At 39.9% G+C, this 13,887-nt stretch overlaps 2 protein-coding genes across 2 annotated transcripts; both read left to right on the top strand.

The window, feature by feature from the left end:
• Positions 1 to 400: 400 nt before the first annotated feature.
• LOC131777448 (E3 ubiquitin-protein ligase TRIM71-like) lies at positions 401 to 3,456 on the top strand. The gene has a single exon (XM_066160810.1). The coding sequence runs from the start codon at positions 424 to 426 to the stop codon at positions 2,617 to 2,619; it is 2,196 nt and encodes a 731-aa protein (XP_066016907.1). The 5' UTR covers positions 401 to 423; the 3' UTR covers positions 2,620 to 3,456.
• A 3,516-nt stretch (positions 3,457 to 6,972) lies between these two features.
• On the top strand, positions 6,973 to 9,214 carry LOC131770760 (uncharacterized). The gene is made up of 2 exons (XM_059086479.2): positions 6,973 to 7,278; positions 7,634 to 9,214. The coding sequence occupies exons 1-2, from the start codon at positions 6,973 to 6,975 to the stop codon at positions 9,212 to 9,214; spliced, it is 1,887 nt and encodes a 628-aa protein (XP_058942462.2).
• Positions 9,215 to 13,887: the final 4,673 nt, after the last annotated feature.

The raw sequence follows: 13,887 nt of genomic DNA, 5'->3' as shown, positions 1-13,887 counted from the left end.
CTCTGGTGCTGACAAGGAGAATATGTTTAATAATCGAACGCTTCCATAGTTGGTGATCATTTCTTGTATTCTCGTGTCCGTAATATTTAAGGGGTGATATTATAAGGAGAAATTAGATGTTAGTCACTCTTAAAGGTCAAAGAATTAATGAGGAACAGCTCCACACGTCAATTTACGACTTAAAAACGTAAGCGAGAATTCGAAGTCAGTAATGCGTGAAAACGTGCAAACAAACAAAACAAAAAGAAACCTTATCGGCCATGATCTTCTACAACAAAAGCGTAACTGCGTGATAATAGCCCAGTTTCTAAATATATTTAGCTTCAGTTCGTAAGGTCACTCAGCTACATCCTGTTTTTCTCGGAATTCAAAACAATAGCTCTTTCAGGCTGTGTTTACGAGCAATCTTGTTGAACGCTGACAATGGAGTCCTTCTTGAGAAATCTCACCAAACAGGTTACTTGCTCAGTTTGTCTCGAGATCTACAAAGAGCCGAAAATTATATCGTGTTTTCACACCTTTTGCTGTGAGTGTTTAGAAAAACACGCGAGAGTGAGCCAAAGACATGGAAAGTTTCGATGCCCCGAGTGTCAGGCAGAAATCCACTTGCCAGAAGGAAATCGCTTCGAAGCATTGCCAACTAGTTTCTTTCACAACAGTTTGTTGAATATACTTGCCGTTCGGCAAAGTGACGATGGAATGAATGTCACTTGTGGGAACTGTAAAAAGACCAGCTCCAATGTCCATTACTGCTTTGACTGTGCCCGATTCATGTGTTCCGACTGTCTTAACGCACATGAAATTATGCGCGACGCCTTTGAGGGACACAAAGTCATGCCTGTTAAAGACTTCCAAGATCAAGATTACGAGGCTTTGTTAAAGCGACAGCCCTTTTGCACCAAGAAGTACCATGAGCGAGAGATCACGAGGTTTTACTGCCTCCAGTGTCAGTGTTGTGTTTGCCATCTTTGCATCGTCACGGATCATCAAAGTCACAAAGTTCAATTGCTCGACGAAGGGGCTGACAACGAGAAAGGAAACATCATGGCGGATGCCGCAGAGAGCCGAACAAGGGAAAAAGATTTAAAGGAAACGCTTCAGCAATTCCGAAACACAGCAAACAGCCTGCAAGAAAATGCCCGCATCGCTAAACGAGGAGTCTCTCAAGCAGCCGAAAAGATGATCGCAGAGATTCGAGATCGCGAGCGGAAAGCCATTAAATCAATCGAGACAACGTGCGTGACGAGACTCCAAAAAATCAACTCGGCCCGACAGGCAGTAGAATCTCTGATGAAGCAAAACAACAAAGTCGCCGACTTTGCCGAAAACTTGGTGCAGAAAAGCTCGAGCTGGGATATCATGCAAAACAAGCACAATTTGAAACAGAGATTTGAGGAGCTTCGAGGAATCCAAGCTGCACAACACCATCAGACCTCGTTCATCAAGTTTTACCCCACTCCTGCCGTGGGCTTCAACTTGGGCGACATCGCCACCGAAGACATAGCAGACGCAAGCTGGTCCACTCTAAAGGGACTGGATCAAACTCTTCAGGCTGGTTTAGAAGCAAAGTTCATTTTATTTCCCAAAACACCTGATGGCGAAATAAGTAACCAGCCTGATCTCAAACAGCAAATTGAAGTTCTCATACAACCAGACAAAGATGTCACACAAGTCACTGTTTGCAACGCAGAAAACGGTAGATTCGAGGTGAAATTTATACCCAAAGTACCCGGTGCTTACAGCATTGAAGTGAAGATTAATGGAGATACACTCGCCAACTCTCCGTTCACTGTGGCGGTGAAGGAGCGTGAACTTATTGTGGTCGGTGAGTTGGATCTGGATTTATTAGAAGGAGAACGCGTCGACGGTCTATTTGGAATCGCGGTAAATACGAAAGGGAATATTGCCGTAACTAACAATGGTGAAAAATCTGTTTACATATTCGATAAAAGTGGTAAATGTCTGAAAAAAATTAAAGGGCAATATCAAGGGCAATATCAAGGCCCATTTGGCGTGACATATTTGAACGATGACGAGATTTTGATCGCAGACACAAATAACAACAGAATACAGCAAGTTAATATCCAGACAGAAACTGTTATGAAAACTCTCGGAAAAGTAGGTACAGGAATGGGAGAGTTTTGTCACCCAATTGATGTTTGTTTGGATGAGGAACATCGCATTGTTATAACCGAGACTTCGAGTAACAGGATACAGGTGATGTCACGTGAGGGAGAGACTATTTCCATCTTTGGAAACACCGACCAAGAAAAATTAGAACAACCGTGGAGGTGCCTGCCTTACAAAAACAAGTTTTTTGTCTCCGATGGCGGAAATCATTGCATTAAGGCTTTCGACAAGTCAGGAACATTCTTACACAAGTTTGGCAAACAAGGCAATCAAGATGCACAATTTAACTACCCGGGTGGTTTGCTAATAGACAGCTCCAATAATCTTCTCGTATGTGATCGGTTTAATCATCGAGTTCAGCAGTTTTCTCTGGACGGTCGCTTCACTGGAAAAAGCATCACTCATTTACCTTATCCTCATGGAATAGCAGCAACACCAGATGGACGTATTCTCGTGACTAACCCTCAAAAAATCTTCATATTAAAGTAGCTGTTTCAATAGACACTTATTTACTTCGCAGTTTGTATTCTACTTCTCATGACCCGAACTGTTTCTTTCCTAATGTGCAATAATCGGAAACTGGAATTTGTAGAAGCTTCATCAAATACAACTGAACTACTCTGCTTTGACATTTCAATTTTGCATACTTGTGGCGTTTATGCATATTCGTAATAACGTAGCCCACGTAAACATTATAGGATTGTGATTGTCAAGGAATATTTTGCACTAAATACGTCGCGTTAAATACGTTATTTTCTTTCGATAACATAACAGTAATTGCATATATATTACTTTCTTCTACTAGAGAGAGCGATACGTACCAGGTACTGAAATAGACAAGTACTGTGTGACATCCAGCTCTTGTAAGACCTCGCTCCCAAAAAAAAAAAAAAAGAAAAAGGAAAAACAACCGCGTTATGCAATTGCGTGATTTTATAAGGTTAACCCTTTAACTCCAAGATCTGACTGTTAATTCTCCCCTCTAGCTGCTACACATTTCCTTGTAAATAAGTTACAAGCGTTTGGTGTCAGATCACGATAACAACTTCTATCTGATAAGTTTGAATATTCTCATTACCTGTTTGCTGGATAATTTTTAGATATTATAGGGAGAAGTTACATGTGAATCACTTCCGGGAGTTGAAGGGTTAAAGGATAACTTTTTTAAAATTCCAATAGTCTTATTACTTGAAGGCGCTTGTAAGACTGTTCTTTATTGTTCTTCCCATTGTTGTTGTGAAAGAGGGATTGGAAAGAGAATGTTTCTGAGACATCAAAATCGGCCTTTATTTGACAGATGGACATCAGTGAAAATAGATGCAAATAAATCAAAACATATTCAACGCATTCGAATGTGCTCTGTTCTGTAGTAAAGCAAATAGGAAGCAGCCAGAGCACGAAAGAAGTGTAGAGGGAAACACGAGACGTAGTCAAGTGTCTCTCCCTACTTCTTGAGAGCAACTGAGAGTATAATCTGATCGGTGGAAGAGGACCACTGGTCTTTTTCAATCAATCAGAATATTCTCTTAATTAAAAGCTTTCAAAAATGTCCAACCATCAAAGTTTACAATATGTGATAGTCCATAAACTAAAATAGTTCGGCAGGTTGTATTCAACACTTCTGCCTGAAGTTTTTTAGTCTTGATAAAGAGTCTGAAAGTGAAATGTTCGGTGAAATCCGGCTGAATTGTGGCTCATATCAATAGTTTCTTCGCATGACAATTAGAAACAAACTGCCCAAGGCGTGTGTTTTATGAATGAAAGACAACATGAAGACTCCTCGGGGTGAGAGCACCGTAAAACGCGGCTTCTGTAACTGATGTGGCCTTCCACTTAATGTATTGGAAAGGATATATGAAGGACTGGGGTTTTCGGATATCAAAACCATGACAAATGGCAGTTGTAAAAATTAAATTTTTGAGTTATTTTTTCAAAACAGGCAGACGCCAAAGCGGACAAAATTTAGCCAAATGGGAGCGAGGTTGATTTAATGCGAATTACACTGAGATGATGCCAATGTTGTTACTGTTGGGCGATGTTGAAGTCGAATAAACATTGCCTTGTTCAAATAAAGTACAATCCCACTAACCATATCAAACTCATTGGGTACAAATAGTCTTAACATGAATGTGGTGACCACGCCCACTTCAACACCCCACTCAAATCGAGTGTAATTTTCGAATGTTTTACCATCGTGCGGATTCTCTACGGAAAAAGGACTCAATGTACCTCTGAAATATTAAACTATAATATTGTGGCTTTCTATTTCGCTAATTTTCTAACTTGAAGGTAAAGTTTTTCCCTCGTCATTTTTACCTTTTCTCCGAGCGGTTGCGTGAAATTAACAAGGCGGTTTTGATCAAAACACGACCGAGCGAAGGGTCTCGGGCGATATCTCTTTTACGCAGGCGCAAATTAAAAATGTACTGCCAGAATCAAAAAGAGGAACAAATTTCCTTTGTTTTGATATGTAAAGTGTCGAACAAAAAGCAGATTTACCCTCGTCAAATGGCGTTTCAAAACAGCTGTATCTTCCTCCTTTTGATTTTTTCCTGTTTTGTAAGCGTGAAAGCAGTAGGAGAGGGATCGGGAAACTCAGAAAGCGCTTCGGGAATTAATCTGTCATCGTTTATTTACGAGATAAACAAGTAAGATTTGTGAAGTTCGTTGAATTATGAAGTCTAAATAAATGCCTTTTTTAATCTTGTTTGCTGGATTTTTCGTAAACTTCTCTTATTAATCTTTCGTTTCAGCTTACTAATCTATACTATTTCAAAGCAATGTAAAGACGAAGACGGAGAACCATAAGTCGTTCTTTTCAACAATCGTAAACAAAGTGTTTGAGCAATCAGATGTACGAGGTGTAATAACCAATAGCGGCATATCAGAAGTCTTCAGAAAGAAAGTATTCTGTCTTCAGAAAGCTGTCAAGAAAGCTAGTAATCGTGGCGGAAGGTAACTAAATGCACTTCTTAGCAAGTTGGAAACGGGCCCTCGGTATCGATTTAATATCATATCGATCTCAATATCATACAGTTTTGTATCTTTCTTCCGTGGATTCGCCTTTCTAACGAGGGTGTATGTTGAGTATTCATTGCAAAATCGCTTTGTTTTTTTTATTTCCCTCTTTGGCCTGTCCGCCATTTTGAAAATTCGTAACGGAGAGCATGTGCATTACGCGGGGTTAGTGGTTGCGTACACCTGGAACCGAGAAAAACAAATGTTCGTCGCACTGGGGAAAGAGTTTGATATGTGGCTCTAAGGCTATGGAGAATGACAAAAAGAAATGAATAACTAATCCCTCAACCCCAATGTGCTTTCCTTTGTGTTATTCGCCCAAGCCTCGGAGCCAAGTTTGAATTTTAATATATCGAAAATGGCTTATGAATGGAAAGACATGAATTAATTTTCACACTGAACAGTTAGTCAAATAGGAGTCACAGGAAAACTTTCCTAATGAAGGGGTGAGTTGAAAAACTTCAAAATTTTAAAAGCCGTCTCAGCCACGATCACTTGGAATTGTCCTTCTTGACTGAATGTGAAACATTCTGATGACAACTCATGCGTGAAAGTGCGACCATTGTTTTGCCTCGCAAATCTTTTAAGCGTGACTAAAACGCCCACAGCTTATGAAAAATGTTGGCAATCAGTTAGTGAAACAACTGTTATCGAGCCACTGTAAAAATGTCTCATTAACAAGGCCATAAAAGGCTGAGCAGCACGCTGTGTAAGGTAAACTAAAAGGTCTCCATTCTTCTAGGAGCATCGAACTTTTCGTCTGAGTCAAAAATCAAAATAAAAGCGATCACAGAGCAAAGCGCAGGAAAACGCGAGTGACCTGAACAAGCGAGTGGTTTTACTTTTGAATCTGATTGATTTAAGAAAGTGGCACGAATTTTCAAAACAAATCAAAAAACCAAGTAAAGTGAAGCTAAAGCAATCACAGATAACTTTCAACTGACTCCAAATAAAAATTACTTCTTAAAACGTCTCAGAGCATGAACAGAAACACCCACGAATCATGACAAATAGGCCGTTTTATGCTAATATCAAAGGCACTTCTTCCCACGCACCTTTACCTGTTCTGCTTTCCATTCAACACCCCTCTAACAAATTTGGATGAAAATTCTTAAAGTTTAGAAGTTGACCTTGATTTTACAAAATTGTATTAATGGAAAGCAATTTTGGAAAGTCATGATATAGAATTTAAATTGGGGTACCTTCTATTGACTTCTTAAAGGCAACGAACTCTGTTATGAGTTCGTTAGTCGCTCCTTTCAAACCCGTAATTTTGGAAAAACTGGTGAATCTAAACCTCGACAAGTTATAAAGAAAGCAATAGCCAAATTATTTACAGTGGCGACCCAAACAGAGATGAGGTGGTACAAAGACATTCCTAACCTTCTTGAACTACACCCACGCACAAGGTCTTGAATGTTCAACAAGAACCACGCAAAGTTCGTGTAAAACATTAATTACATGTGGCGACTCGCCAATGTAAAATAAAGTATCGCATAAAACTAGGTTTAGAATCACCTATGTCGATTCATTAAAGCTGCTATGGCCTTATTTGGTAACGCAAAAGAAGGCCAAAGAGCAAAAGGAGTCTTCAGGGCATTGGAAATGTGGACGATCTCCTCTTTCCTCGTCTCCACGCAAGGGCTGCCATGACAATGTTTAAGGTAATCCCTTAGCAAATATCATTACATAATCAATATAATCTAACGGCTGAATAGCTTCGAATTCATTTGAATAGTGATAATTTGCAACGACCAGCGTTAGAAGCTCACGAAGGAAACTGGATGCAGAGAACACCACTCTGTAATAGATATTTAAGGAGTCATGAAAACCGCCTTAAACCAGGTATTCTTGATTTTGTGGTTAAATGCATTCAGTGCGAAATGTGAAGTCGATCAAGGTTTCGGCAACTGCATGCAATACTTTTACAAAAGAACCCCGCCAAGTCTTACTCGGAGTTTCGCTGAATCGCCCAAAAGCATCTGCCAACGGTATGACAATGCATACCGCTATGCCACACTGTACAGCACCAGCTTAAAGATTCCTGTGTATTCAGCTTATACCCTGCCTGATCCTTGCTCGGGTTCTCCCGAGCCAGAGAGAAGGTCCACATGGTTTGTCGAGCCTCAGGTAGGTAACACATTCGACCTCGTAATTTATGAATCGGAACAAGTTGCTGATTGGAATCTTAATTTATATCTCAGTTTGAAAAACGAGCCTTATTGAAATCTAGAAAATTTTGAACATTTCTACTTCTGTAAGGTAAAGCCGACCACAGTACATTCATATTACTTATTCACCAATCGACAGAAAATCATGTTCCACTCAGAAAAGTACCAGTATTCCTCTTCTTGTTCGGTGGTTCCACCAACAGACAATAAACCAATGTTCAATCAATTCAATGAAATAAAATTGGTCATATTTTATTTTTGAAAACGTTTTATGATTTTAGCCCTATTCAGACTTTTTGTTTTTCTCTTAACAGCTCCTGGTAGCCTCTGACACCAGATCTAAGAGAAATATGGAGACAGCTTCCCAGCAAACTGAACGCTACAAGACAGTACAGGCGATAAACGCAGACTACCGTAACACGGATTACGACCGGGGTCACCTCAATCCAAACTTCTACCAATGTGGAGAAGGAAGAACGGCGACTTTTACCTTGACAAACGCCGTTCCTCAAGATCCCTGCTTCAACCAGCAGTCGTGGAGGAAAATGGAAGAAGCCGCCATGAGGACAATGAGGACAAATTGTTCTTTTTCCGGCGCTAGACGTTATTTTGTGACGGGAATTGTCCAGCAGAGAATACGAATTCCAAACAGAGAACATGACCTGGAAGGAGACGTGGCTCACAGAGATTTCAATCGAGTCACCGTCCCTAGTTACCTCTGGACAGCGGTTTGCTGCGATGCTTCAAGTTCAGGCAATCGCGAGAATGGTTTTTCATTTGCTTACATCGGAAAAAATACTGCTGACTCTTACGTGGACATTCTGAGCGTGAGTGAACTGGAGGCAAGACTTATTAGTAATGACCTCGCTCAAGATCGCTACCAGGCGGCAAAAATTTTTGTTGATGAATGCAATGAGAATTCAGCAAAATCAAAAACTGCACGAGCTCAAGTTGCAGTTCCTGTGAACTTACGATTGGCAAATGCAGCGAATGACTTAAGCCGGGTGGAGCAATCAACTATTCCTCTCAAGAAACGCAAAGTCCTTCAAGGGGTGGTGGGTTTGATACAAAACAACGGTGTATCTGCGAAAGGTTACTCTCTTGCTCGCATAGAGTTGGGCATAGATTTACCAAGAGAAGTTGACGTATTGCAAGAGGCTAGAAATGCAATGTACACCAGCAGAGCTAGTTTATTGCTGTATAATGCAAAGGCATCTCTACCACTCCTCAATCGCGATAAACCCGAGATCGTTGCAAGTGACCACGATTCTTCCAGCTTGCGCCATGTAGCTCCCAACAGACACATCAAGAACAAGAGCAAGAAAAGGGAATCATCCTGGCTGACCTATCTCAAATTTCGGCCAAGAGAGCCCAAGTTAGATGAGATCGATGACGTTAAGCGGCAACGCTCGAACGACCAAGCTACTTCACCACCAGTAGACGAGTATTTGATCGTTCCAAACCTTGCAGCCGATGAGTCTGATGTGACAATCCAAGGCAAGCGCTGCATAAATTCCAACTGTGGTTTTAACGGCAAGAAGGAGAAGTGGTGCTACACTGACTGGGCAAAATCGACGGAGGCCAAATGCTGTTTTACCCAATGTAAGTTTAATGGCGGAAAGAATCATCAGACTTGCCAAACAAATAGCACCAAGTCGACCGAGACCTCGTGTTCAATCAGATATTCTTCCGTCAACGTGAAAGGCCAACGCTGTTTAGCTGAACATGAATGCGGCCTCCATGGGTACAGTTACTACTGGTGCTACATTGACTTGGACAAGAACTGGGATTATTGCTGTCAACCCTGGCACGTTTGTGGCACGCATACCTACAGCTACAAATGGTGCTATACCGGCAAAACAAAAGAATCGAATTACCAATATTGCAGCTATTAGGTGCTGTTTTAAAGCTCACATCAAAATAAATGGTTGAATGAGGGAAGATAGTTAAATGCAATTCCGTTTAATCAAAATTGTATTTACAAAAGCTTGATAATTGAGATAATAATGGTACTCTGTGCCCCTCTGAGCATAAATTCAAACAAAATAAAATCTTCTTGATCGTTATTCTGGACGGAAAGATTAACTGCGATAATTTGCATTAGTAGTAAGTTATAAACAGGAGAACGAGTCGACAACAACTGACTTAAAGAAGTCTGACTGACTCATGAATCGCTCTGACGAAGGGCTAACGCTCGAAACGTAAGCTTTTTTACTCTTTACGGCGGCCAATTTACGTTTTCAACCCAGTTGTTAACACTAAATTACCTGCTCTACTTTCACACCGACGCAGCACCACAGTTTCTTTAGAAACTGGTGAGATCAAAAGCAACTTCATCAGTCCACAAGAGATTTGTACACTCCGATTGATTAAGTCAACAAGACAACGCATAGAGCTACCTAATCACGCTATGAATCGCAGCCTTTCAGCTCAAGTCTCATGCACATCCAGCTTTGCTGATTGTCGTGTGAGAGAGCTTTCACTTAGCGGGCCCTCACAGGATTAAACCTTTTTATCACCGGGGTAAAATAATCACAGTTACTGTAAAATACCTGTAGAAATAAAAAAAGCAAATGAGATACAGCACGCTAACCGAGTTTATTAGACTAGTGTTTGTGGCTGGAAACTTGGCAAACTTTCTTCGACTTTTTGGAAGAAAAATCCTTGTGCTTCGTCCATTAATTGGACAACTCAGAGAGCTTTCATGCTGAGTGTCGCGAGACCAAAATATATATAGTAGAGAAATATCTTTGCAAGTTGGAAACTACATGCTGTTGATTAAAAGCTTTCCTATGATGCATTCGAAATTATATCTGTTGGCAGAAAAATTAATTTCAGAAATTTAATTTAAGAAATTTCAGCCATTTGAGAGAATCATACGACCTTCTTTCCCACTGTTCCAAGGGCCGATCAATAAATTCTCGCGAGTTCACCTTATTCTTCTCATGCCCTTTGTAACGCTGCCATGATGCACCGTTACAGCTGAATTCCAGTTCACATTTTTTCACATGCCCTTAGAAAACATCTTGACCCAAATAGGAGTACATGTTTAAGGAATATCATAACAATCTTATTAAAAGTTACATCTTATTGTCGAAGACGCGCTTACTTTACAAAATGGACGATGTCATGTCTCCAAATGTTTAGACGTTTAGACAAATGTTCTGGAAAACGGCTAAGTCATAAACAAAAAAACTTCTGATGCTGCTGGGTCGTTTGGTTAAAGTTCCTACACGTGCCAACCGAACTCTAGATGTTTTCATTATAAACTGCCCATTCCTTTGGAAACCCGGCGTTTTAATGAAAAGAATTGTGAGATCTGATCATCTTGCTATTGTTGTCCATCCCTCTGCTCCGGTAAAAACCCAGCAGGAAAAAGATCGGCTTTAGAGACACCCGTGAACACTGTAAATTGCCATGGACTTAAGGCTTGAAGGATATGATTGGAGTACTTTAAGCTCTTTGGATGACCCTAATGAGAGTGTTGAACTGTTAAGTCAGAAACTATTGGAAATGTATAATGATTGTTTTCCCTTGATTGCGGTCAAGACATCTTCGAGAGACCCGCCCTACATGTCACCATTGGTGAAGCACCTTTGTAAGATAAGAAATAAGAATGCAAAAACAGACAGCGATCTTATCAGAGCCACTCGCCGAGGAGAAATCAACGACCTGATTCGTAAAAATCAAATAAATGCTGTCCGCAATGAAAACAGGAAACACTGCAGGGGATCTAAGGGATGGTGGGACACAGTCCAAATAATTACCTGTAGGAAAACTCAGGGTACCTTAATTAGCAAAGTAATAAATCCTGATAATATTAACGCATATTTTCAATCTATTAACACTAATGATACATGTGAGGCGCCAGAGCCCTAGAGATACCAGACGGTACACATGTCCCGAGGTAACCATGCTTTCTGTTTAGAATCTCTCGAGGCACCAGACACTTACAGCTTCTGGGCCTGATGAAATTCCCTACTGGCTTTGGTGTAACTATGCTGATTATCTAGCTCCTATAATAACGAAAATCTTCAATAACTTAATTAAACAGCAAAAAGTTCCACGTCTATGGAAATTGGGTAATGTTACACTTATGCTTAAGGTATCCCCGTTCAGTGAATGTAGTCAGTTGAGACCCATGTCACTTACAAACATAATCATGAGAACGTTTGAAAGGCTCGCTTAGAAACAAGAAATATCTACTATCCTGCAGTCATCTATTGGGCTTAACCAGTTTGCCTATAAGAAAGGACATAATACCACAATGGCCCTTCTTAAATGTCAACAGTATTGGTTAAACTTGTTGGATAAAGACGCGGACTTTGTTATGGTGTATTCTTTCGACTTTAGTAAAGCTTTCGATTTTGTTTCCTATCATATTTCATGTAATAAGCTCAAGTTATATAATATCAACCCTTACGTTATTAACTGGATGATCAATTTTTTGAGGAACCGTAAACAAAGAGTTGCAGTCGACGGTGTCACTACAAAGTTCGTTGAAATCGACAGGGGTGTTCCACAGGGGACTGTCTTAGGTCCACTGTTGTTCTCCATCGTGGTTAATGACATTACTGTTGTGAACCCGGAAACAAACCTGCTTATTAAGTTTGCAGACTATATCACCCGAGTATTCCAATTGGGCCAAATTTGCCTGATGACTCGTCGGTTAGTTAAATTCAGAACATTGAGTTTTGGTCAAGTATAAATCGTATGAAATTAAACCTAACTAAGACATGGGAACTAGTAATAAGAGGAAAGACCCCAAAAACCCCCCTAGGACTGTGCCCACTAGAAGAAAGAGCGAACTTAAATTATTGGGAGTAAAATTTCATGAAAATCCATGCAACTGGGACACTCAATTTCCTAATATGATGGATAATATAAGGTCAATTCAAGACTCTATATCATCAGAATTTGTTAGTACTACGGGTACACTTTGGAAGAGTTAACGATCTTATTTCATAGCTTAATTACGTCCGTATAATTTAAGTATGGATATGTGCTTATGGTGGTAAATACCTCTCTAAGATCGATTAATTCTGTAAGCAAGCATGAAAACATGGCTACACCGAGGAGCGCATATTCATCAGTGATGTAATTCAAACTAGGGATAAACAACTTACAGCTAAATCACAGCTACAGATACACATTGTTTAACAGATCCTCTACCGAAAAAACGTACATATCAATCTTTACGTCAACATGGTCATGACTATATGCTACCACATATTCGCACAGAGCGCTTTAAGCGCTGCCTTGTAAATGGATCTCTTTTTAACTTTATTTAGTTTGATGTTTGTAAAGAGAGTTATAATTTTTAGGTCACTCCTCTTCTATTGTATTGTAAATTTGCACATATGTCTGCAGGTGTTTGGTTTAATCCATACTAGTGTGGGATATGGCGAGACCCTGGGAACCATGTTGGGTGATGAAGTATAAAAGTTAAATCAAAGCGTTGATACTCAGTTTTCTGACGAACTGTTCCAAGAAGAAGCTCGCTAGTAAGTCCACCGATATTTTGCCTAAAACTTTCCCCCTTATACCTTCATACCGTAGAAACAATTTTTCAAAGTACGGCAAATAGTAGCAGTAGAAATTCCGTCGGCCATCTAATGACCACGGAATGCATTATTCTTAAATGTCTAAACATAAACCCTTTACACTCTAACATCAGTCTGTATATTCTTCTTACTGTTCTTTATACATTTTCTAAGGTGCTGACAAGGAGAATATATGTATCAGGGATGATATCATATGGAGAAATTAGATGTTAGTCACTCTTAGGGGCCAACGGGTAAATAAGGATTAAATCAGTTTAACTCCACTCGCCAATTTACGACTTGAATCCTGTTTTTCACGGAATTTCACACGTTTTGCTGAGAGTGTTTGGAAAAATACGCAAGAGTGAGCCAAAGGCAAGGAAAATTTCGACGCCCCGAGTGTCAGGCAGAAATGCATCTACCACAAGGAAATTGCTTCAAAGCGTTGCCTAAATCGAGGGCGGACTACAATGACCACTGAATGTATCATTCTCAAATGTTTCAAACACAATTAACCCTTTAACCACTAAGACTGACTAGCATCTAATTTCTCCTTATAGTATAACTTCTAACTCAAACATTAAGGTTATGAGAATATTGGAAATGATCAACAAGTACAGGAGCTCTTGATTGTTAAGCAAATTCTCTTTGTTAGCACCTTAGGAAATGTATATAAAACAGTATAAAGAGTGTGCATACTGATCTTAGGGAGTAAAGGGTTTAAAAATAGATCAGCTGAATGTTTCGTCAGTTGTGGGTTTTTGGTTCACTGTTATCAAACATCTTTATTGACGACCTTACTGCCAGACAATAAGAACTGCGTTTGAATCCTAAAAGGAAGTTACGTTGTTATGAAATACTCAGATAATAAAGTATACGAAACGATTTGATATTTACCCAGTGAGTCGGCAAGGTCCACAGCTGACAAATGACTTACATTAGTATTATGACATTACTATAACGTATCTCATTAGCGGATAAATTAACTTAATGATCGATTATAGAATTTCTCGACGGAACACTCC

Source organism: Pocillopora verrucosa, chromosome 13 (genome assembly GCF_036669915.1).
Source record: "Pocillopora verrucosa isolate sample1 chromosome 13, ASM3666991v2, whole genome shotgun sequence".
In the NCBI taxonomy this organism is placed as follows: Eukaryota; Metazoa; Cnidaria; class Anthozoa; order Scleractinia; family Pocilloporidae; genus Pocillopora; species Pocillopora verrucosa.
This window is presented reverse-complemented; position numbering and strand designations above follow the sequence as displayed.